Source organism: Microcaecilia unicolor, unplaced genomic scaffold (genome assembly GCF_901765095.1).
Source record: "Microcaecilia unicolor unplaced genomic scaffold, aMicUni1.1, whole genome shotgun sequence".
Lineage (NCBI taxonomy): Eukaryota > Metazoa > Chordata > Amphibia > Gymnophiona > Siphonopidae > Microcaecilia > Microcaecilia unicolor.
Window position 1 is genome coordinate 102,214 of NW_021963173.1, and position 25,026 is coordinate 127,239.

At 44.1% G+C, this 25,026-nt stretch overlaps 1 protein-coding gene across 1 annotated transcript in view; it reads right to left on the reverse strand.

Moving 5' to 3' along the window:
* The window catches only part of LOC115459040 (neural Wiskott-Aldrich syndrome protein-like), a gene marked incomplete at its 3' end in the record, with an annotated part of 118,467 nt that extends 95,468 nt beyond the window's left edge, over window positions 1–22,999 (reverse strand). The window contains 1 exon segment of the mRNA XM_030188903.1: window positions 22,516–22,999. Within this exon segment, the coding sequence (XP_030044763.1) occupies window positions 22,516–22,638 (123 nt within the window).
* Window positions 23,000–25,026: the final 2,027 nt, after the last annotated feature.

Consider the following 25,026-nt stretch of genomic DNA (forward strand, 5'->3'; position numbering starts at 1 on the left):
TCCCCGGAGGCAGTTCCTGCGGGGTTCCCGCGGGGATGGAAGCAGTTCTGCGGGGTTCCCGTGGGGACGGAGGCAGTTCCTGTGGGGTTCCCGCGGGGATGGAACCAGTTCTGTGGGCTTCCCGTGGAAGTGTAAGCTGCACCTGCACCAGCCTCTCATCTACCGAATACCAATTTGAGTGCTGTCTCCTCCTCCTCCTCCTCTTCTTCCTTGCTTTAATAGCATAAATGTGGAAAGTCTTCCATTAAGGAGATGGTAGAGTCACAAATGATGACGGAATTCAAAAAGGCGTGCTAACCTTAAATGACTGCATGTGTGTGGATATGTCAAGTGACACTTAGATGGCGACTCTGGCTGTGATGAACTAGAGCTGATACCTGGCAGACTTGTATGGTCTGTGTCTCATACATGGCAATCTGGTGTAGGATGGGCTGGAAAGGGCTTAGGCAGCAACTTCAGTGGCTGGAACATGAGGACAGTGCTGGACAGACTTTTATGGTCTGTGTCCCACAAATGAGAACATGAATAGGCTGGAGTGGGCTTCGATGGCAACTCCAGCAGTTGGAACATAAGGTTGGGGCCAGATAGACTTCTGTGGTCTTTGTTCCAGAAACACGAAAGAAAGACCATAATCAAGTATATAATATCACACTCGTTGATTTAATGATGAATTGATCATGAGTGTGACTATTGGGCAGAGTGGATGGACCATTCAGGTCTATTTGCTGTCACTTACTATGTTACTATTAATCCTCTTTGCTCCCAGGCTGGTGCACAGACCTCAGCTCTGACACAGGCACGAGAATCAGATGTCACCTGACCTACTGGCGCGTGCATGTGGCGACCTCTCAGCACACACTGCCAGTGAATCAGAGACAAATCTTACATGTGCGCACCAGAGTGTTCCAAGTTTCAACTTCCGTTCCTTCCTTGCCTACAGTGCTGTGGCTCAAATCCAGAGAGAGACTGAGGGAGCTGACTGGAACTTTCTTTTATGTACTATTAAATTCTTATGGGGATGGGTGGGGATGGGCTAAATTCTTACGGGGATGGGTGGGGATGGGTTAAATTCTTGCGGGGACGGGTTGGGATGGTTTAAATTTTTGCGGGGATGGGTGGGGATGGGTAAGATTCCAGCAGGGACGGGCGGGGATGGGTAAGATTTCTGTCCCAGTGCAACTCTCTATTCTCAAACCTCAGTTAAACCTAACCTGAAGTACTGTAGTTTGAATCAGACAAAATAATACAACCCGACATCTCACCATTTATGTAGCTTAACTTCTGCAGAAATTTGCAAAGCTATAAAGGAGAAAAGAAGTCAACTGGGCGAGTGAAGAAGAGCAATCTTTAATTTAGTGCTTCCCAAATTTTTATCCAATATGGCCACATTTTAAACGCTTAAAAACTCACGACCACATATGAAAACAAAATAACAGACCTCTACTTCCTCCTCCTTTCACTTATCGAAAAGAATGAACGCGGTAGCAGCTGTTGTGGTACTAACAGCACCAGTCAGTAACATAGTAGATGATGGCAGATAAAGGCCTGTACAGTCCATCCAGTCTTCCCAAGATAAACTCATTATATAAGATGTGATGATACTTCATATGCCTACCTGATCTTGATTTGTTCTTGCCATTTTCAGGGCACAGTCGGTAGAAGTCTGCCCAGCACTGGCTTTTGCTTCCCAATTATCGGTGTTACCACCTAATCTCCACCAAGCTTCTTTGGATCCATTCCTTCTAAACAGGACGTGTTTATCCCATGCATTTTTAAATTCCATTACCGTTTTTATCTGCACCACCTGTCGCGGGAGGGCATTCCAGGTATCTACCACCCTTCTCAGTGAAAAAATATTTCCTGACATTATTCTCAAATCAGCTCCCCTTCAACCTCAATTCATGTCCTCTAGGTTCTACCACCTTCCTGTCTCTGGAAAAGGTTTGTTTGGGATTAATACCTTTCAAATATTTGAATGTCTGTATCATATCACACGTTTCTCCATTCCTCCAGTGTATACATGTTCAAGTCAGCAAGTCTCATTACGCAAACACCATAACATTTTCATCATTTTTTCTTTGAACTACTTCAAGTCTTTTTACATCTTTAGCAAGATACGGCCTCAAAAACTGAACACAATACTCCAACTGGGGCCTCACCAATGACTTGCACAGGGGCATCAACATCTCCTTTCTTCTGCTAGTTATACCCCTCTCTATGCAGCCTAGCATCCTTCTGGCTGCAGCCACCTCCTTATTACATTGTTTTTCTTATCTTGAGATCCTTGACACCATCGCCCCAAGGTCCCCCTCCTGAGCCAAGCTTACCAATCTGTCCCCTCCAATCTGGGGCATCTCTTTTGTATTTTTGCATCCAAGTGCATCACTCTGCACTTATTGGCATTAAATTTTAACTGCTAGACCTTTGACTATTCTTCTAATTTTTGGAGATCTCTTTTCATGGTTTCTACTCCCTCCGGGGTATCTTTGTGTCAGCCGCAAAAAGGCAAACGTTTCCCTCTAACCCTTCAGCAATGTCTCTCGCACATATACTAAACAGAACTGGCCCCAGCACTAACCAGAGGCACTCCACTGCTCACCTTCCCTTCCTCCGAGCGGATTTATTTACCACCACCACCCTCTGCCACCTGTCAGTCAACCAGATTCCAATCCAGTTCACCGAACCAGAAGTGCATGAGAGTTCCCCAAAAAAGGCGTGGGATCCTCAGCCACTTCAGCCACTGCTGTAATGGCACGCGTCCATCTCCGTCACTCGGGAAGGCTCTCCCTCGGCTCCAAGCGCCCCACCGGCACCGCTGAGACCATTAAAACATTAAGCAATGCATGCTCCTGCAGCAGGACAGCGGGACCCGCAGCGGGAACACCTTTTTACAACTTCCGCCACCATAGCCCAAGAACCGACAAAAAATTAAATCACTCACCAAGGCAGCAAAGGAGATCCCCGAAGGTGACAGCGGCTCTCTGAGGGAGCCCAAACGGCACTCCCATAGCACGGCAGCACCAAACAGATTCTACCTGACTTTTTTTTTTTTTTAATGCCCGCTGGAAGCTGTAGTGTTATAAGGGTTTTTGTTTGTTTGTTTTACATATAAGGAAGACAAGCCAGCTCAGGAACAGTACCCCCAGGAGCACTCAGAGAGCAGGGGAGGTTGGGGTAGGACAGGGACCTGGAGACCAAGTATGTCCTCAAAAGGTGGCAACATCAGCCACACACCCCACCGTTCAACTGGCCAAATGCACAGGAGACTCCAAAGCAGAATTCAGGAGCTGGAAGGAATCCGTCCACCACCTGCTGGAGATAGAGATACACTGAAGAGATGAGGAGCTGGACGTCCAGGGTCACCGCTTTCACTTCAGTGTTCTCTATCTCCACCTGCTGGTAGGCAAATGCAACCCACCAGTTCCTGTATTCATCTGCTGCCGAGACTAAGGAAGACAGTCTTTTACCCGCTACAGTAAAAGGGGGCCTCAGCGTGCATCAAACACATACAACGCTAGTGCAGGCCCCCCTTTTACCACAGCCTAGTAAAAGGATCTCTGAATATACTAATGCAACTGTCTACTGTATCATATATACATATTTTGCTTAAAAGGATTTTTGCTCTGGTCCTAATGGAAACATTTTTCCAAGCACTGATGTGACTAGAAGCACTGACCATTCAAGAGTAGCTGATTAATCACAGGTCATTTGTTTTAGCACTGCATTCCACTTACAGAAAAGAGAATCTTTCAGTGGCAGAAGCACTTTGTCAATGAGCAATCTATATGCACACTACTAGCCGCACGATACGGAAAGAAGTTCTGCGCCACAATTAACACATGTGGTAGACATCAAATGTATGATAAGGGGGTTATTAGTTAATCCCTCACAATGCACAGAAGTTTTTTGAGAAGACCATGAGCAAAATGTGAGAAATTTACCACCAGGTCTCAGGCAGTGTAGACGGTTTAGTTGAGAGGACTGAATGACTATCCCCCCCCCCCCCCCCTCCCCTACCTCCACCACAAAAAATAGATCCCTGGTAGTCCAGCACCTCCCCATTCCTTAGCGTCCCTCCGGACCGGACCAGGATTGGACTGATGGGTTGTGCTCGCCTACCAGCAGGTGGAGACTGAGAAAAACTCTGACTCTAGAGAGCCAATAGGAGCCCTGGCCATGTGACCTTAGCCTCAGTATTTTCTCAGTCTCCCAGCAGGTAGGAAGCGAGCCCATTAGTCTCTCTCTTTCTCTTTTAGAGGTTTACAATAAGAACAACATTGCTACCTCTTCTTCTGTGCCTAGGAATTCTCTGTTAGACGCTGGTCAGTTAGGGACTTCTTTTCCTTTCTTTTACAGCCTCTGGGGGTGTCAAACTCGGATGTCTCCGGGTCCCTCCCCCCTTCCTCCCCATCTCCCATACATAGCTGGGAAGGACTACCCTTTGTTTAGAAAGGTGTATGTCTTTGGGAGAGGCAGCCACTATAGAAAGTTAAATCTTATAAGCATTTTAAGGAGCAAGCTACATCCCCCGGCTTCTAACCAGCAGACAGCTATGTGTTGTTCTATTACTCTTCAGTGGAGTTTTCCCCATTACTTTAACGAGCAGGCAGCTCTGGTTGCTGTTTTAGGTGTCTATATTATCTAGCTGGTTAAAAAAAAAAAAAAAGGCAGCAGTAATTTGGAGGAGTTTAGGTGTTAAAAAAAAAAAAAAAAAAAAAATTTAAAGACAACTTGTCCCCACTGACTGAATGAGCAGACAGCTATGTTTGATTGCATGGGAATGCTGTGAGTCAGCTGTGTAAAAAATAAATAAATAAATAAAAAAAAAGAGTAAGCGGCAGCATTTTGTTTTCAGCCCTCTTTGAGTTGAGCTGTATTTTATTTAGCACTGCCGTTTGTGTTCTTCCCTTAGCGGTTTGTTCGGCGGAGCAGGGCTTAAAAAAAAAAAAAAAAAAGAGATTTTGGCGCGAATCGGGTACGCGCGTTACCGTCATGTCCGAGAAGCTGAGACGCGCTGTATGCTAGCGTCGGGGATCTCCTCTTCCGGCTCCTGTAAATATTGTGCGCCGCTGGGGGGTGCGTCGGGACTTTTCTCTTTCGCCGTCTTCGGGCCGTTTGGGGCTGATCTTTCTCAGGAGTCGCCTATGTTCTTTAGGGGGGTCATTTCTTTGCTTTTTATGTTTTTAATGTTGAGTAGCTGGTTGCTGTAGCCTAATAGCACTACAGTCTCTGAAGCTGCTACTACTACTATTTATCATTTCTAAAGCGCTACTAGAAAAACGCAGCGCTGTACACTTGAATATGAAGAGACAGTCCCTGCTCCTCAGATCTTACAATCTCATTAGGTCAGACAAAACAAACAAGAGATAAGGAGATTTTAAAGTGAGCAGGTTTAAAATAAGGGTTCTGAACAGAGTGAATAAGGGTTAGGAGTTAAAAGCAGCATCAAAAGGTGGGCTACAGAACTGGGTGCAGGTCCAAGTTTTAGCAATTTCTTTCTCTATCTTGGACTCCTGTATGTCTATGTCCCACTATATATTCATCACGTGGCCAGCCTGTTTGATGTTTGTTTCTTTATAATCTCGGGTGGCGTTTGTCTGTGGGCTAGGAGCCAACTTTTCAAAATTATTGGGGGTGCTAAGTCCAATGGAAATGACCCCTCCTTGGACATATACATGAGTTTTTCTCAATATTGGGGGTGCTCAAGCACCCACAGAGTCTGCTCCAATGTGACTGTTGGAAGGTAGTTCAGAGTTGTGTTTTTTTTTTGTTATAGCATTTTTCGAAAGGTTGCTTTCCATTCCAGGATATTTCCTATATGTCAGCTATACGTTTGTTCTTCCACAGGCATGGGGGCAGTAAGGATGTTGTCATAGGTACATGCCACTCTCACCTGTTTAACTTTGTGTCATGAAATCATAGTTGCAGGCTACTCTTACATGACAGTCATTTTCTTATTTCCTCTGTCCAGGAGTTCTTGCGGTTTTATTTTTAGATGGTTATGCTTTTCATTTTGCCTCCTTTCTCTATCGCTCTCACGGCAAGGCATGTGAAGTAGGGGTCTCCCTACATAGACTCTTGGATCTTAGACCATTTTCTCTCTTGATTCTTCCGAATGCAATTTTAATTTCTAGTTCCTAAGAATGGATCTCCCTTCCTCCTATTTGGAATCTCACTGCCGTCATGCGCACTTTCAATGTCTCAAATCTTTATCACAAGAACCTAGTTCCTAAGAAGGAATTTTCCTTCCTCCTATGTCAATTCTAAATGCTGTCAAGAGCGCTCTCAAAGTCTCAAGTCTTTTTCATGAAAGCCTTCGATCCATAGTGAAGCTTCGTGCAGCACATTTTTTGATACAAACTTTTCTGCATATTTCTCTTAGGAGAGTTTCTGAGAAGGATAGAGCCCGGTGTGAAGGAAGCTAAGCAGGGTCCGCCCGGGCTGGGTCCTGGAAGGGTGACCAGCTCACAATGCGCAATAATGTCCCTTCACAACACTGTTTTCCAGTCTCTAAAAGTTCATCATAGTTATGCTACCCCTCAGAAAAGGGGAGATTTTTCTCTCATGGCGAGTCAGCTAGCTATTTAAAAATAAAAACAAAACAAAACAAAACAAAAAAAAAACCTCTTGTCGACAAGTCAGCAAGTCGCAGACCGAGAAGTGCAATTTTTATGCTTCTCAGGATGCCTAGTACTGGTGGTAAAGAGTCGTCTAAATATTTTGCAGTCTCCACAATATTTTGGGGTTACGTGCGACATAGTTGCAAGGTTTTTTCCCTGGGCAATTGCCTTTTGCAGTCTCATGAGCTGCACTCCCGTGCTCTTTATCTTTTGAGTGTTCTGAAGCATTTGCAGCTTCCCTTTTGTTTTTTTCCCCGAGACTGCTGCTCTTCTTTTCGGCATTAGTTGAGTAGGACATTCCTCCAGGCATTTGGTTGTTACTTCCAGGACTACCATGTGGTCTCTTTACTTTGCAACTTAATTTTTTCCTTCTTGGCTCTTGGCATTCGGTTTGCTTTCAGGATTACCATGTGGTCTCTATACATTGAAACTAGGGGACTGTCAGTCGCTCTCGGAGCAAGGAGGTATCCCTGAGGGCTAGCGTTTGATTCTGAGCACTCTGTCTTTGGTCAGCATTGTTGCCATGTTATGTTAGTCCGGAATGCTCTTTCTGGACTCTCATAGGACTGTTATCATCTTAGGTTACTTCAAAGACTCAATCCTGCTCTCTGGCAGGACTGTTTCTAGCTTATGTTCTTTCAGAATGGTCTGCGGTCTCCTGGTAGGTCTGTTGCCTTCTTAGGCTACATATTGAGGCCCTTGGTAGGTCTCTGGTCTTCTTGTGTATTGAAGGTACATCCTTTCTGTTTCTTTACAGGGCTTGCATGTGCCCCCCTTTACACGATTGACATGTATGTCATTTTATTTTTGCATGTTTTCACTTTTCTCTGTAAGCTGCCTAAGGGGTAATCTAGCGAACAGTGCAGTGAGATGTCATCCGGGAGGCCCAGCTTCGGTTCTCACTCTGACTCTAGTCGTCCTGCCTCCTAGGTGGGTTCACATCCGCACTGACGTTTGGTTTATTTCATGGCTGATGTCTGTTTTATTCAAGGGGAGTCATTTGTATGGATCTACCATCTGACCAGCCCTGAAGCATGCCATCCCCTTCTGGCATGGGGGCCTTTTCTTCAGGTCGGGCATTTCGCTTAGATATTTATCCTTGCAGATATACCAGACTGCCTTTTAGGTTGTCATCGTGACTTTTTATGGAGCCGAGGGGGTTTTCTGTTTTTCTCTAGAGGACCTTCTCTCTTCACCAGTCCGGCCTCTTTGTTTCTCTCTTGCTCAGGCTGGTGCATGCTCTCAGTCTGGGACAGGCATTCAGCCTTGCTAAGCAGGATGGCATCTTTTGTAGTTGCAGTATTCTCTTCTCAGCTTTTAGCCTCTGTGCCTTAGTGACATTGTCAGAGGGACAGGGTGTTGTTATTCTTCGCACGATAATTCAAAATCATCTTGTTTCCTTTAAGGTTTCTTTCTCCTTTCAGACACTGTTGTTAGTAGCCATGGCTTCAGCTAGCAGGGTCAGGACTGCAAGTTTCTCTCAACGTTTTCTTTTTTTCCAATCAGCTAGTACGTCTAGGTAAGAGGTACTTCTTTACCTGGGTATTTCTTTTTCACTCTACCGTAGTTTCCCATTTTTCATCTTTTCCAATCACTTTTTTCTTACTGGTCTGGACTCTTCTACTGGCGTTCAAGATCACAGGAAATTATATGCTTTATATATGCTTTATATATTAAAACAGATCTTATATATTTAGAGAGCTGTTACAAGCTATTTGTTCCTTCCTTTTGGTACTTCTAGTCAAGGTAAGGTTGCCGTTGTTTCGGCCTCACTATATCTCGACGTATTAAGGAATTCATACCTTCTATTTGTCTACTCACTGGGGGACCATTTCCTGAGAGTGTTAACATATGCTCCATCTTGAGAAGCGGGGTTCTTTCCTTCGCACAGCGATTATTGGTGCACTAGATGCACATTTTGTACGGTGCCATTTTGAGCTTATCTTCATTCTCTTTTGATTGATATACACTCTACATGTTCATTGTCGCCAGGAGGTGATCTATGCAACTCGGAGATGCTTAGGGGTTTGAAAGGGTCCCTCCCTTAAGGTTACTGCTTTGGTACTTCCCATCAGTCCAATCCTGGTCCGGTCCGGAGGGACGCTAAGGAAGGAGAAATTAGATCTTACCTGCTAATTTGCTTTCCTTTAGTCCCTCCGGACCGGACCAGGCCCCTCCCATATTTTGTCACTTTTTCAACGGGGTATTAAAAAAAAAAAAAGAAAAAAAAAAGAAAAACAAAGACGCTTGTACATATATAGGACTTTAAGTGGACCATGCCACGTCTCTGGTCGGAGTTGCTGGTGGGTTCAGTTGCTGGAATATATGTGTATGTATGTATTTATATATCTATATATGTATGTATATGTTTATATATCTATATATGTATAGAACTTTGAGGTCCTTAGCACTTCTGTGCTGAGAGTTGCTGGTGAGTTCTAATTCAAGTGAGCCATACCACTTCTCTGGTAGGAGTTGCTGGTGAGCTTTCCTACAAAAGGGACATACCACTTCTCTGGTGAGAGTTGCTGGGTACCCAATTGCTGGTATATATATATGTGAACCTTTAAGTAAGCCATGCTAGTATACATATGTGAAACTTTAAGTAAGCAATACCACTTCTCTGGTGAGAGTTGCTGGTGAGCTATAAGACAAGTGAGCCATACCACTTCTCTGGTGAGAGTTGCTGGTGAGCTATAAGACAAGTGAGCCATACCACTTCTCTGGTGAGAGTTGCTGGTGAGCTGTAAGACAAGGGAGCCATACCACTTCTCTGGTGAGAGTTGCTGGTGAGCAGTAATACAAATCGGGCCATACTACTTCTCTGGTAAGAGTTGTTGGTGAGCTCTGATACTTGGCATTGCCGAGTGCTTTGTGGCTGCTAGGATTCCATACGGCACAGATGGTCTTTCTTTCTTTCTTTCCTGCTTTGTTATTCAAATACTGAGGCTAAGGTCACATGGCCAGGGCTCCTATTGGCTCTCTAGAGTCAGAGTTTTTCTCAGTCTCCACCTGCTGGTAGGCGAGCACAACCCATCAGTCCAATCCTGGTCCGGTCCGGAGGGACTAAAGGAAAGCAAATTAGCAGGTAAGATCTAATTTCTCCTTCCCCAACATTAAAAAATGCATTCCTGGTAGTCTCATGAACACCCCTCCCCTCTCCAAACCTCCTGGACTCTACCCACCCACTCACTCCTGCCTCCAGTGCTGCTATTATTCAAAGTGTCAGTGCATTCTGATGTACTGCTAGAGGTCAATCTATCAAATAAGGAAATGTTTACCATATTGGGTAGGCTGACTCCTAGAAGAGCATCCCAATGCACCTCCAGGGGCAACCTACCAAATAAGGCAACGTTATTGCATTATTTGGTAGACTGACCCCCCCTAGTAGTGTGTCAAAATACACCGCTAGAGGTCAGGAGCTGCCATTTTTGAATGATACTTGCAGCAGAGGCAAGAGTATGTGGGTATCACTCCTGCCTTTCCACTTTTTCAGGTGGGTGGAGTCCAGGGAAGGGAATACACTAAACTATAAGGGATGTGTTGTTGTTTTTTTTTTTTATGTTGACTGAACTATAAGAGATGTATTTTTCAATGTTTAGGGATAGGGAGGGGGGTTGTTGGACTACCAGGGCTTTGGTTTGTGTGCTGGGTGGGGAGGTGGGGGGATGAATACCTGGCAAGTTTTTTTTTTTTAAGTCCCCTTTTCTGTCAGTGCTTGAGCCAATCACTGCTCACACACTGACAGGAAGGAGGACATTTAGCCTATGCTCTGGAGTCGGTACACCAAACCTTCAACTTAGATTCCTCTATTTTTCTACTGTCTGACTCCTACTATGTATAGTAATCTAAGAGAAATTTGATCAATTACAGAAATATGTACACAATTAGGACCAATAGCTTCAAAATAAAAACTTATGATTTTGTGGCTTCATTTTTACCAGTGCCAACTCCACAGCCCTGCATTTAGCAATGAGTTGCAGATTGCTGCTGCAGTATGCACAGTTTTTTCAGGCAGTATGCACTTTTTAATACATCAGTAATTTGAGTACTCATTGATTACTGCATCCACCACAGTATTTTGGGGTAGGAGCCAAGCACTCAGTCATGGGGTACGTAGATAAACCGTGTGGCTTTCTGCATCAACCCCTTTCTTATTGTTTTCAACCAACAGCAGTTGGAAAGAATGCTACAAAAGAGATCAATAATGTCTCTGTCTATTTCTGTGTCTCTAAGCAAAATAACTCTCCAAAAATTTACATAACAGAAAAATTTGACACATGGGAAAAATATAGTAAAATAAGAAACATCAAATTTGAAAATGGACAAATCAGACTAATGCTGCAAAGGCCAGATATGATTCAGTTGGATAGCCAAAGAAAAAGAGTGAAAAAGTAAAAACACCCTTAAAAGGTTAGTTCATTAACAGAAAACTTCCACCATTTTTTTGTTTTGTTTAAATCAGGCTTTGAAATATTTTATCTAGATATATAGGCTGGTGGCTGAATGTTCTCTCACTCTTTTCCCCCCACACTCCCACCAAAGTTGAAGAGTAGCGGATGAAGGAAGGAGAAAGACTAACACACTGGGTTCCCCACAACTCCTGTAGGGCCTGATTTATTCAGCTTTAGCTAAAGTCTTTTTCTGTTACTATGGGGAAAGAAAAAAAAGCTTAGTAAATCAGTCCTTTCAATCTCATCCCATCATCTAGAGAATGATGTGCTGCTCTTAAGGGGCTGCTACCATTAGGTGACTACTTCCTCTTCCCAGCTCTCATCATGATCTGGATCCTTCATTAGACTCTCTCTCTCACACTCAATTGCCTTGTCCTCATCAGTCTTCCTACCTCAACTCTGACGAAGAAGGGCAACCTTCGAAAGCTAATCAAGAAATGTATTAAGTTATGTCCAATAAAAAAGGTATCATCTTATTTTCTTTTCCATGTTTTATTTTGATTTCTATTGATAACGGCTACCACACCTCTCTACCTCAACTCTCAAACCCCAACCCCACCACCACTCCAGAAGCCAGTAATCTCTCTTTACTCCCCTAGCCATTCATCCACTCCTCCCCCAAATTCCTTGCCAGTCATTCCTCTCTTCTCTATGAGCTAGCCACCTATCTAACTCAGCTTTCTCCCTCTGCCAGCCACTTCTTTACCTTGCTGGCTACGCTGAGACAGTGATCGCTGAGGTGAGTTTCAAGATGGCAACCTGAAGGGAGTGAGACGAAGCAACTCCTAAGCCCGTCTTATTCCTTTTTTCTACATTTAATTAAAGAATGCCTAAACGGAGAGGAAGGCAAAGGCCAAGCCCTGCAGTGTCTTCCTCACCTTTAATCGGGGCCATGGATCGCTTCGTTGTGCCAGGAATACATGGAGGCTCTGACTCTTCGCTGATTGTGAAAATGGAGAAAGGAGAAACGTTTCCACAACAAGAAGCAAACACCACACTTAGCCCCGAGCTGAGGCATCCGCCTCCAATGCCAGCGTTCGTGCAGGAAGCGTCTGTGCAGAATTCTACACCTCCCGAAGTGGGGGAAGTGGTTGCTGCAGTCGGGTCAGACTCCTGCAATCGAGCGCCGATTGCCCCGATGGAGAAGGGCAGTGCAGCATGGTGACGGCGTCTCTGAAGGAAAACCTAATGAGGTGGAGAGGAAAAACTTTCGAAGCTCCTGAGATTTCTTCAGCAGCACTTAGTAAGTCTTCACTTTTGCCTAAACCTTCAACCATTACCCTTGAAACGATTTGGGAAGCACTTTTGACTTTGGAAACGTCCTTTTCTCAGAAATTGTCATTATTATCCCAGAAAATACAAGTTCCCAATGAAACCATTTTAAAAATGGAAAAACAAATTAAAGCTATAGAAGAAAAAACTGAAGAAAATGTCAAAGATATTAAAATATCTCAGCAGATACAAATAGGTATTATAAAAGAAAATAAATGGCTACAGACTAAAGTGGAAAATCTAGAAAAACAACAAAGATCAAAGGCTCTACGTGTAATAAATTTTCCTAGACAAGAAATGGTGGCTCCATTGCTGACTTTTAAAAAGTATATGCTCAATATCTTAAAGATTCCAGAACAGTCTTGTCCACCAATATCTAATATTTACTATTTACAGCCATATAAAAGATCAATTATAGATGGACAACCTGAATCTGAAGGAAGTGAACCTGTAATTTAGACTTTGAATATTTCACAAATAATAGAAGCTGACAATGTGGGTTTGGAACCCCGAACTCTTATTGTAACATTTGTGCTGCAACCAGACTTCAGACATAGGAAAGAAACTTTTTTGAATTACCAAGTAAGAATATACCCAGACATTTCCAAAGTAACACAAAAGAGACGTCAAAATGTCCTTAAACTATGTCCCACTGTATTTCAGATGGGAGGATTATTTTGGTTGAATTTCCCCTGTAAATGTGTAGTGAAGCTGAATTCAGTAAAATATATTTTTTTTTATGCCCAGCATTTAAATTCATTCTTAGAATCTAAGAAAGTAATTACCCCACATTTAAACTCAGAAACGGTCCCGACGTCGACTCCTTAGTTAAGATTATAATCCTGTGTACTTCCTTTCAGGCCTTCTGTTAGAGTTTAAATACTTAAATACTATTATTACTTTATATTGTGCCTTGTTTCTCTCTCCCATTTGTGGACTAACATAAGAGGGTTGTAAACTGTTACTAGTAATTTAGTTTATTTGTTTATAAATATTGTGAATATCATCTTCTTTTTTCTGTACAAGATGTCTTCTTGGAATTTAATATGAAATATAAAGAATTTAAAAAAAAAAAAAAAAGAGACAATGATCGCTGAATGGTATCATCGAATGCCCTCCTGCGGGAGGTGGTGGAGATGAAAACGGTAACGGAATTCAAAAATACGTCGGATAAACAAAGGAATCCTGTTCAGAAGGAATGGATCCTCAGAAGCTTAGCTGAGATTGGGTGGCAGAGCCGGTGGTGGGAGGCGGGGCTAGTGCTGAGCAGACTTCTACGGTCTGTGCCCTAAAAATGGCAGATACAAATCAAAGTCAGATATACACATAAAGTAGCACATATGAGTTTATCTTGTTGGGCAGAGCCGGTGGTGGGAGGCGGGGCTAGTGCTGAGCAGACTTCTACGGTCTGTGCCCTAAAAATGGCAGATACAAATCAAAGTCAGATCAAACCTATAAATGGCAAGTGACCGACTCACCTGCAAATGCGCAGTAGAGACTTCCCTCTCTGTCCCGCCCCCGCGTCAAGACGTGATGACGGGGAAGGGGGGCGGGACAGAGAGGGAAACTGCGCTGAAGGGGAGGGAGGGAACCGCTGACGTCGCTACCGCTCCCCCCCCCCAAGGTAGCCGCTACCGCCCCCCCACCCCCGGAGTCGCCACCACCCCCCCTTCACCGGGCCCGGGCCCTCTCTTCGTTATTGAACTTACAGCAGCGCCGAAACAGCAGCAAGCAGCTCAGCTTCAGCTCCCGTCGGCCTTCCTTCCCTGCCTGTGCCCCGCCCTCGCCGACGTGACGTCACACGAGGGCGAGGCACAGGCAGTGAAGGAAGGCCAACGGGAGCTACTGCTTGCTGCTGTTTCGGCGCTGCTGTAAGTTGAATAACGAAGAGAGGGCCCGGGCCGGGTGAAGGGGGGGGTGGTGGCGACTCCGGCGTGGGGGGGGCGGTAGCGGCTACCTTGGGGGGGGGAGGGGACATGGGACGTCTCAGAAGGAGGGGGGCCTTGGAGCTGGGAGGGAGGGAGGGAGGGAGGGAAGGAAGGGGGCCTGGGGAGCTGGGGGGGCCTGGGGCCTTGGAACTGGGAGGGAGGGAAGGGGGCCTTGGGAACTGGGGGGGCCTGGGGCCTTGGAACTGGGTGGGAGGGAGGGAGGGCGGGGGGACTTGCAGCTGGGATGGGGGGAGGACTGGAGCCTTGGAGCTGGGAGGGAGGGCAGGGGGGCCCTTACAGTTGTGAGGGAGAGCAGGGGGCCTTGGAACTGGGAGGGAGGGAGCTGGGGGGCCTTGGGAGCTGGGGGGGCCTGGGGCCTTGGAACTGGGAGGGAGGGCGGGGGGGCCTTGCAGCTGGGAAGGGGGGAGGACTGGAGCCTTGGAGCTGGAAGGCAGGGGGGCTGTTACAGTTGTGAGGGAGAGCAGGGGGCCTTGGAACTGGGAGGGCGGGAGGGAAGGGGGCCTTGGGAGCTGGGGGGGAGGGCCTGGGGCCTTGGAACTGGGAGGGAGGGAGGGCAGGGGGCCTTGGGAGCTGGGGGGAGGGCCTGGGGCCTTGGAACTGGGAGGGAGGGAGGGCGGGCAGGCAGGGGGCCTTGCAGCTGGGAAGGGGGGAGGACTGGATCCTTGGAGCTGGGAGGGAGGGCAGGGGGGCCCTTACAGTTGTGAGGGAATGGGGCCCCTTACAGTTGTGAGGGAGAGCAGGGGGCCTTTGAACTGGGAGGGAGGGAAGGGGGCCTTGGGAGCTGGGGGGGAGGGCAGGGGGCCTTGCAGCTGGGAAGGGGGGAGGACTGGAGCCTTGGAGCTGGGAGGGAGGGACAGAGGGGGCCTTGGAGCTGGCAGGGAAGGAGGATGGCAGGGGCTTTGCAGCTGCAACGGGAGGGGGGCCTTGGGGAAAAAAACATTCCAATACCCGCCCGTTTTTACGGGCTTAACGGCTAGTATACACATAAAGTAGCACATATGAGTTTATCTTGTTGGGCAGACTGGATGGACCATACAGGTCTTTCTCCGTCGTCATCTACTATGTTACTATGAGTCCGACACTACACAGCTCTCAATTAGTTTAAGCCATACACTGCCTGAATTCCTGTGCTAGTTTCACAAGACTTGAGAACATGAGACCAACACAGAAGTTCAGGTAACACACAGCTCAAATTCACTGAATGCTGCATAATGTCAAGCCAGAATACATAACTGCTGCACCAGCAGCTGAAGGAAGTGAAGTAAATCTTGTGTCACAGTCAATGTTCTGATCACCATGCTAACCTGGCACAAAGAGTAATCAAACCCCGACTTATATTCCTTTCTTTAGGCACACTGCACAAGCAAAGAGTTTGTTGAGAGAACATCCATCTGTTTGTCCATACATACAAGGATGCAGGCCACAAAAGCATGGCCAAGGCTCTTACCCAAGTGACTCACAGTCAAGGATCTGGCAATAGCCCTCCATTTCCAATTCTACAGTGATCTGAACTGGGGACCAGGAGAAGTGCCCATGATCCCCCTTAACTGTTGCTGCTTATGCTGTCTTCCTAAAAATTGGGGGAGGGGGGTGACGGGCAGGGAAGCCATACGCTACACAGCACAGAGTCCAGAAATCTGAATTAGACCAGTAAATTGTTTCTGGAGCAGTTTGAGTGGGAGAAACAGCAGACAACTATGTTCCTGCCAGTGCCTCCACCTCCTTTGTTGGAGTTGGGACTCCGTTGTCTCCGGTGGAATTGGAGCAAGGGCACAGTAGAGATGCCCAAAGGGAAATGTGCTGTTGTAAACTGCTTCAAGCAGGTTTTCTTTTTTTTTTCTTTCCCTACTAAAACTTTGATTTAATTGTTCTTTAGTGTAAATCTCAGATGTTAATAGACACAAAAGGCTTCATAACCAGGGAACTAAACTTTAGAAATCTTTCTAGTTTTATCAATCAGCTTTAAATATGAGAATTTGTTTCCTTTCAAAAGGCCAGTCATGATGCATGCTTACATAAATTTTATAGTAATATAATTTTTGTTTAGAAACAATTTTTTTAAGACTGTATATCTATGCATCAACTGTTTTCTAGTCCATTGTGTCAAATTCTGAAGAAGGCAGTTGCACACAATCACTTGGAATAACCACTTTCTTCAAAATACCTGCGGCAAACTGCAAGCAACAGAGTGCAGATGCACAAGGGGCAGTTATGTTTACACAAATTAGCTGCAGATTGCGCTATCAGGAAAAAGGGGAGGGGTCCTCAAAACCACAGCACCATTAGTCCTTATTAACTTTAGCATACAAATACTTACATATCAGCAAAAATAACAGTACACTGCTATTCAGATATATAGAATATGATGGTAATATCCAACTAGTCTGTCCACGTTCCCTTTGTACAACAATACTCAGAACAACAATACTCAGACTCTACAGAGTCACTCACTGACTTAATTCCCTCTTCACTGTCGGGACATGCCAGAAACTTAATCCAGACATGTGATGGAGCCCCTGCATCCACTGCCTGTATTTGTAAGTTGTGCTATTCATTCACTATCCTTTCCTCATTGCTAGGATTGCTTTAAATGCTTTTACTTTTAAAGCAAAGCCCAACAGGCACAATTCAATTTAGCTGTTCAAAAATCCATATCCACTTGTGTACTGTGTAACAAATGCTTCAAAATTTCAGGCATCAAATAACTGTGCATCAATTGAAAATATTACTTTCATTTTTGAAATGCATGAAAGCAGCAATACTAGAGAAATTTTAAGCACTATAGGATATCTTCTGTGTGTCGTATTAACTTTATTTCAATTAGTGGTCTTAGGGGTATGTTTACTAAGGTGCGCTATAGGCGCGTTAGCATTTTAACACACGTTAAACGCTAATGCACCAATAAGAATATATTGGTACATTAGCGTTTAACGTGCCTTAACTTTAAAGGTGTGTTAAAAATGCTAATGCACCATAGTAAACATACATACCCCTTAGTGTTAAATAATTTTGAAAGTTCCTTCTACTTATGACTAAACAGCCATTCTCAAATTTCTTTTATAAATATCTGCAAAGCACAAATATTCTATGAACAGCTTTGATAAATTGCTTTTTAATCTCTGCTCACATTGGAGCTTAACTATCCTTATTTTCATCCAACCAAACTCTATGGTTTTGTCTGTTACTTATACCACTGCTCCTTATAAATTTGGATTGCTTATATGAAGCCAAGTCATCTGGTTTCTAAAACAAGCAGGGAAAAAAAACAGTAAATTTTTTATTTGTTTGTTACACTTGTATCCCACATTTTCCCACCTATTTATTTAGATTTTGCTCACACCTTTTTCAGTAGTAGCTCAAGGTGAGTTACATTCAGGTACACTGGATATTTCTCTGTCCCAGGAGAGCTCACAATCTAAGTTTGTACCTGAGGCAATGGAGGGTTAAGTGACTTGCCCAAGGTTTCAAGGAGCAGCAGTGGGATTTGAACCGGCCACCTCTGGATTGCAAGACCGGTGCTCTAACCACTAGGCCACTACTAGAGTGCTTTATCCAATGAACAGATTTGCAGGCTCAATGTGGCTTACATAGTACCGTAAAGGCGTTTGCCAATTCCGGTATGAACAAATACAGTAATGTGGTAGAATAAGGTTTGTGTGTACAGACACATTAGGGAATCATAGAGAGGAAGAGAATCGTAGAGAGGAAGAGTTATTATATGTCCATTATGAGCTTTGGTTTTGTTGTGTTGCAGGGTACAGGCATTTAAGTTGGGTCGGTAGGGTATGCCTTTTTGAACAGGTTAGTTTTTAATGATTTCCGGAAGTTTAGGTGATCATAAGCTGTTTTCACGGCTTTTGGTAATGCATTCCAATAAAAGAGAGCAAAATAAACGAAATAAACTTGCTATGAAAAAATTAAAAAGGCAAGAAAAGAGTAAGGAAAAATGTTTGCTAAAACCTAAAAGATATTTCTACCACTGATTACATGCTGCCCTCCGAGTGATCATTAGAGCTGCTGAAGAATGGAACTGGCTGGAATCTGCAACATTTACAAGTTTACTATAAGAAAGTAAGTGGAATCTGATTTTTAGAAATCTTGACAACTTTTTAGTGACCACTAGGGAGCCAGTGATGAAAAAATGAGGTTTTGAATTAAGATACTGATGGTATTTAACAAATAGCTGTGATTAAAACTTCTAACAGGAACAATGCTTAAATGTTAACATTAAGACAAATAGCAAGTTTAAAAAATGTGCTTTCTGTATTTGCTGAAGTACACTTACATTTTAAGAGACTTCACAAAGAAATCTATTAAGCAATGTGACTTAAATGGCACCATCTTATATACAAGCACCTTACAACAAGTTTGGAAAGCACCACTCCTTTTTGGAGTACAGAAGAGTTTGATATGCCTTTGGTGGTTGGTCCTCCATGCACTTTGTCTGTTCTGTGCATACATTTGTATTTAAGCCTGGACAAATGGAAAGTCTCCTCTGAATGAATTCTTAAACATTTCCACAAACAGCCCACAAAAGGTAAAGAAATTCAGCATATTTTCACAGCCTATACAAAATATTTTAGCTTCCTGTAAGCATTTGCTTAAGTCCTAATATCAGAACTCATCAGATAAGACTCTCTAAAAAAAAATAACTGAACATTTGCAAAGTATCGGGACAATTTCAAAACCATCAAGTTCTCAGCTGACATTTTGATCACTAAGAAACAATAATGAAAGCACCTGCTCATTCAAATTCTTGCACCATCAGTTTCCCAGATTTGTGTACAAAAAGTGAAAAACTAAAGTGATATAGTACACAGCGTTGCAAAATTCTACAAGCCTTGGGGAGTGTGCTTTATGATTAGTCCAATCAATCTAAATGCAGTCTTGTTCAAAATAAGCTACTATAATGGTGGTAGCCAAACAGTGTGAGAAGGTGAGAAGAGCTTTTCAGTAAAAAGGAAAACTCATCAAGAAGCATTTTAGTAATAAATAATACATCTTAACGGTAGACCACTTTGATAACAATTTACTCGCTTTGGGGGTATAAGTTATTTTTGTTGAATTTCAGAGATAGAGGGTATGGCTTACTTGCTGTCTTATTCTCCTACTTTTCCTATTTCATCTTCTTCCACCCCATCATACATAGACAATATCAATGAAATCCATGGTTACCACTACCAGCCCTCGCCCTCATGATGTCACCTCTGAAATGTGTTCCTTGTGTCACAAAAGTCAGATAAGTCCATCTATGTGACTAATCAACCTATCATCCAAAATATGACATTCCCAATTAACAACCTAATCAATTTTTAAACAAACGAGGGTCTTGGTAAAAGACGGGATCCTCAGAGCACAACCTTAAAAATGAATCACTGTTTTGTTTTGACTGCCACTGATGCTTTCGGTATGCAGGGAACCCCAGTGTCGACATGTTCCGTTCTTCTCTGGCAGGTCCCATCCCTCCGACACGATGTTCTCTTCCTATGAGAGCAGAACCCCGCAGAAAGTGATCGTGACCAACAGGTCAGCACAGGGACTAATCGCATTCTGAAAGCATCAGCGTCAATCAAAACAGAACAGTGTGCCTAGGTTCTCAATTTTCAGTTGCGTTTGATGCTGCAGGGAGAGGGAAAATCTAATGGTTAGTGGAAACGTGGATCCTGCACGGGGCGGCAACATAACGAGAGAGAGAGGGCATAAGCTGGATAAAAATTAGATTCCATAGAGGAGAAAAGAGAACATTTATAAACAGTGGGGTATAGGGAGAGGAAGAAACATTTATACATTGTTGGGAAGGGAGTAGACACATTGTGGAGATGAAGGGGGCAGGACTGGAGGGGAGTGCCACTATCTAATCCAAACTGAAGGACTGGATCCACTCAGATCCAGCACTCATCCTCCAACAAAGTGCTATATCCACCTGGATGCAGCATTCACTATCCTCTGAAGTGCTAGATCTACCCAGATCCAGCAATCACTCTGCTCAGATGGGTAGTATACACCTGGATCCAGCACTCATTCTCCTCTTGATGGATGACTCCACCCTGACTGACACTCTTTCCATTCAGAAGAGCTGGATGCTCCTGACCCCTGCACTCATTCTTATGTGAAGGGCTGGAGCCTCTTGGATCCAGCACTCAACTCCACCAGAAGGGCTGGCTCCACACGGATCTAGCACTCATTCCCAAGCAGGGCTGGATCCTCTCAGCTTCAGCACCTAATCACTTCAAAATGGAGCACTCGTTCCCAGCCAGAAAGGTAACATTTAGTCTAATCCAGCACATCCTGTGGGGGAGCGACCCAGCAGAGAAAATAAAGCACATCAGCTGGAGGCACGCCCCATACCGAAAGTAGCAACGGCAGTTAAAACAGAACAGCGCTCCGTTTCTAAGGTAGTACTGAGAGGATCCGACTTCTCCCGAGCAACCGAAACCACTTTGCGGAAGTAATATTACCAAATCGAATGCGAGAGGAAGAAGGCGAATAGATGTCAAGGTGAGAACCTTTTTTTTTTTTTTTTTTTAACCTGCAGGTGTCTCGGACTTCCCATGCCTACAAACACGTTCTGCTAGAAAATATTGCAATCATGCAGTGCGACATGCTTAAACAACTCATTATGTGAACACAAGAATGCTGGTCAACCCATCACTCTAACGCCCAGCCTAAAGGAAGGGGGGGGGAGCGAGTTGGAAAGCACTGTACGTTTCTGGCAACTTCCGTTTTAGAAGCAACGCAGCATAAGAGCGAGTAACTTCTCTGGGTTTCAGGTAGTGAGAAAAGAAATAAATTGCCTTTCGCTAACCCGAGATGAAGTTTCAGCAAAAACGGGAGGAAATCCTATTCTCTGCTCTCTCCGCTGCAGTTAACCATTGAAAGCGCGTTTCATGATCACCCCCAAAATACAGAACCCGACTTCCCTCCAGCACGACACGGCTAAAATAAGGCATTGGAAAATAGTGCAAATAATCCTCAAAGGGTCAGAAGCCAGTTATCGTTTATCTATTTCCTATACCGTTTCAAATTGCATTCACAAAACAGAACGGTTTACATCATAATACAAAATTTCATATTAAAAAAAAAAGAGGAGTGTGGTAGCCGTGTTAGTCCACTCTTAAGGTTATCAATAGAAATCAAACAAAATAAAACATGGGAAAGAAAATAAGATGATACCTTTTTTATTGGGCATAACTTAATACATTTCTTGATTAGCTTTCGAAGGTTGCCCTTCTTTGTCAGATCGGGTTCTACATGGAACGTTGCTACTCTTTGAAATTCTGATGTGGAATCTTGTCACTCTTTAGCATTCCGGAATCTTGCTATTCTTTGGGGTTCTACATGTAGAGAGGTGTGGTAGCCGTGTTAGTCCACTCTTAAGGTTATCAATAGAAAATCAAACAAAATAAAACATGGAAAAGAAAATAAGATGTATTAAGTTATGTCCAATAAAAAAGGTATCATTTTCTTTTCCATGTTTTATTTTGTTTGATTTCTATTGATAATATTAAAAAAATATATATATCTAAGAAATCCATCCATTTAAAAAAGTTCTGGAGAAAGAGCGAAGCCAGGCGCGTTCCAAACGAAACTAACTAAATAAATGTTCCGACATCCAAAAAGCACCTCAAGTCATCGTACTTCCTGACCTCCAGATTCTTTGCCCAAAGCAGCCCCACCTGACCTACTCCACATCTTCTCTAGCAGCTCTCTCACTCCCATTCACAGCAGCAGACTTGTCATCCATAAATTTCACACCTCGGTCCCTCAACAAGAGCTACCCAGTTGTTTTTTTTCCTTCTCCAGTGTACCTCAACAACTGTTTTGATAGCACTCGTATATATTATTTAACAGAAGGGGGGGGTGGAACCCCCACGTATAAGTAGAAATACAAAGTTAACCCACGAGAGGCCGGGGGGAGCGGCTCTCTCTATCGGTAGAAACAAACATGAAGTTAGGGGAGAAGAAGGAGAGGTTGTGACATTGCCCTGGCTGACCGGCAAAGGCCTACATGAGGGAAACTCGTCCTGCAGCGACAACCACCTGAAGGAGGAAAAAGGCAGGAAAAGAGCGGAACTGGCCAGTCGAGGCCGGGACCATCCCGGCGACTGGGCCACAAAAACAACAAAAAAAAAGGCAGGATACTACTTGGACTACTTTTCCTACTACTTCTAAAACTCGGCGGGAAAGAAAGCTCAGAAGACGGAGCCGGGTGGAACTTACAACGCATTTCTTGCCCAGCAAGTTGAAGAGACTCTCGTTCTCCTGCGGGGTGAGCAGCAAGGAGCCGACGTTTGCCATTCGCCTCTGCGGCGGCGGCGGTTGCTGCTGCTGGTTGTTGCTCATTGCGCCGGCTTTTTTTTTTTTTTTTCCTTTTCTCTTTCGCTCGCCGGTTCGCGTGGCGCCGCCGACTTCACTCCGTCTCCCCCGTTCACTTTCCTGCCCCTCACGGCCCGGGAGAGCTCAGCGACATGAATCACGGCGGCGGCAGTTGCTGCTGCGGCCTCGCTCTCGCAGCAGGCCGGGGCTGAGGCGCGTCAGCACGCGCGTTCACACGCTGTTGCTGCTGCTGCTGCTCGCGCCGGAGTCACCCCCGCGCGCCGGGCTTCCGTTCTGCTTTCGCTGCGCTCTCTCTCTCTCCGCACTCAGGCGGCACAATGCAACATGGCAGTGCGGGGAAGGCGATACCAAAACATCCCGACGCAGGGGGAGGGGACTCCAGTGCGTCCCGTGCCAGAAGAATTCGCTTCCTCCTCCTCCTCCTCGCTGTTCCTTGTCTGATAAGAACTGGCCCTTCTTTGACAGAGCTGGGATTTTTTTTCTTTTTTTAACTTGTGAAGGTTTCTCAAATTTGCAATCTTTTCGTGGTGAGTAAGTGTAAGGCGGGCCTGAGTAAGGAGTGTTGAAACCGACGGGAGCACTATGCGAAACCAGAGAGGAAAGTAATATATTGTTTTGTTAAGAGAATCCGCAGTGCATAGTCATAACTCTTCAGCCCTAATCGGAAATAGGAGTACATTGTACAGGGTGTTTTTTTTTTCTAGTCACATTCCAACAAATGATTTTAGATCAAAATTCCCTTCTGCTGTCACAGATTCCCTCTTGCCTTTTATTGTAGTAAGAGATTCATATTATGAAATTAGTTCTTTAGGTACTGGGTGTGCGGGGAACTGAAGTTGCAGAGTGAATAATTAGCGATTAAAAAGTTAATGAATATAAATAGGCAATAAATGGTATCACATTTCATCTTTGATGTACCTCTAAATCAAAACTTAAATCAAAAATGGTTTACAAATAATAACGGTGGTAAAGAAGTAGAAGATATGATGAAAAGGTGTGAAACAATTAAAAGTTGACCTAGGTTACATTAGTTCCATTAGCAAATTATCACCAAAAAAAGTAAGATAACAAAAGGAGGGCAGGTAACACACAGAGATTTATGATTCAACTATTTTTATTGATGACAAGGCAATGGTAACAAATCCACCAGCGAATAAACAGAAGTTCCAAAGTCAAGACATACATTTAAATAAAGCTATAACAGTAAAGGCAGTCATCAAACTTTTTGACAATTACTTTCCCCCTCCCCTACCCACTGTAGTACTGATGTTATGTTACAACTTTTTGTATTTAACACATACAGAGATTTAACACAAGACAAAACATGTTGCTGAAGGTCACAAGCCCAATGAAACTTAGCCTGGCAGTGCCTTGCTACAGAGCACATTCAAGGTCTCTCTAGAAAAGCTTGACCAAAATAAGAAATTTAAGGTAGCTCTGAAGACCTATTAAGTGAAATCTCTATAGTCCGGTGTGCCATGGCACATCAATGTGCTGTGACTGCTCTCCAGGTGTGCTGTGAGAGTTTTCTATCACTGTTCTCCCATTCACAACCAGCAACCCAGCATTATAAGATTTCTTCTGTAGCAGTTAGCGGCAGCGGTCAGAAATTCAGACAGCTTGCTAGTACCAACCCATGAGTCTTCTCTCTGATGTAACTTCCTGCTTCCTCATAGGCGAGAAGCATCAGAGAGAGAGGGTTCCGAATAGTGCGAGCAGCCTGTCTGCATTATTGCCTTCCTCTGCCACCACCGGGAAAAACAGTCAGGCAAAATTCCCCAATTTGTGTAACCAGATACCATGAGGAAGTTAATGGAACCTTCATCCTAAATCTGCTTTAATATGACCATACATTAATTGGCTCAATTATTGTGAGTCCATGGTTTTCATGTGTATGTTCCTGTGACAGTTTGCTTGTTATCACAAATTTTAAACAGATTACATAGTGAAAATTGTGTGACATTCAGATTGTTTATTCGCAATGATCTCATTACTTTGTCATTACGGGGGTAGATTTCTGTAAATGTGTGTCTGGTGGGAGTCGAAGGAATTTAGGCCAACAGATTGGATACATTGAAAGGATGTGATCACCACCAGCACTGTCGTTGGTGGGGAGGAGGAGGTATTCACTTTAAAATTATTGTTTTTGAATATGTGTTGCTCATAGCTGTCTTCATTATCTTTGAAATGTATTGTTACCCTTTTGTCAACTTGTGTTTTCAATAAAAGTATTCAACTATAAAGATAGCTCAATCATTAAAAATGTAGGGCTCCTTTTTACAAAGCTGCACTAGCGATTCTGACGTGGCAAATGCGACGAAGCCCATAGCAATGGAATGGCCTTCACAGCATTCAGCGCATGCTAATTGGTAGCGCCCTTAATTATTGAGCTTT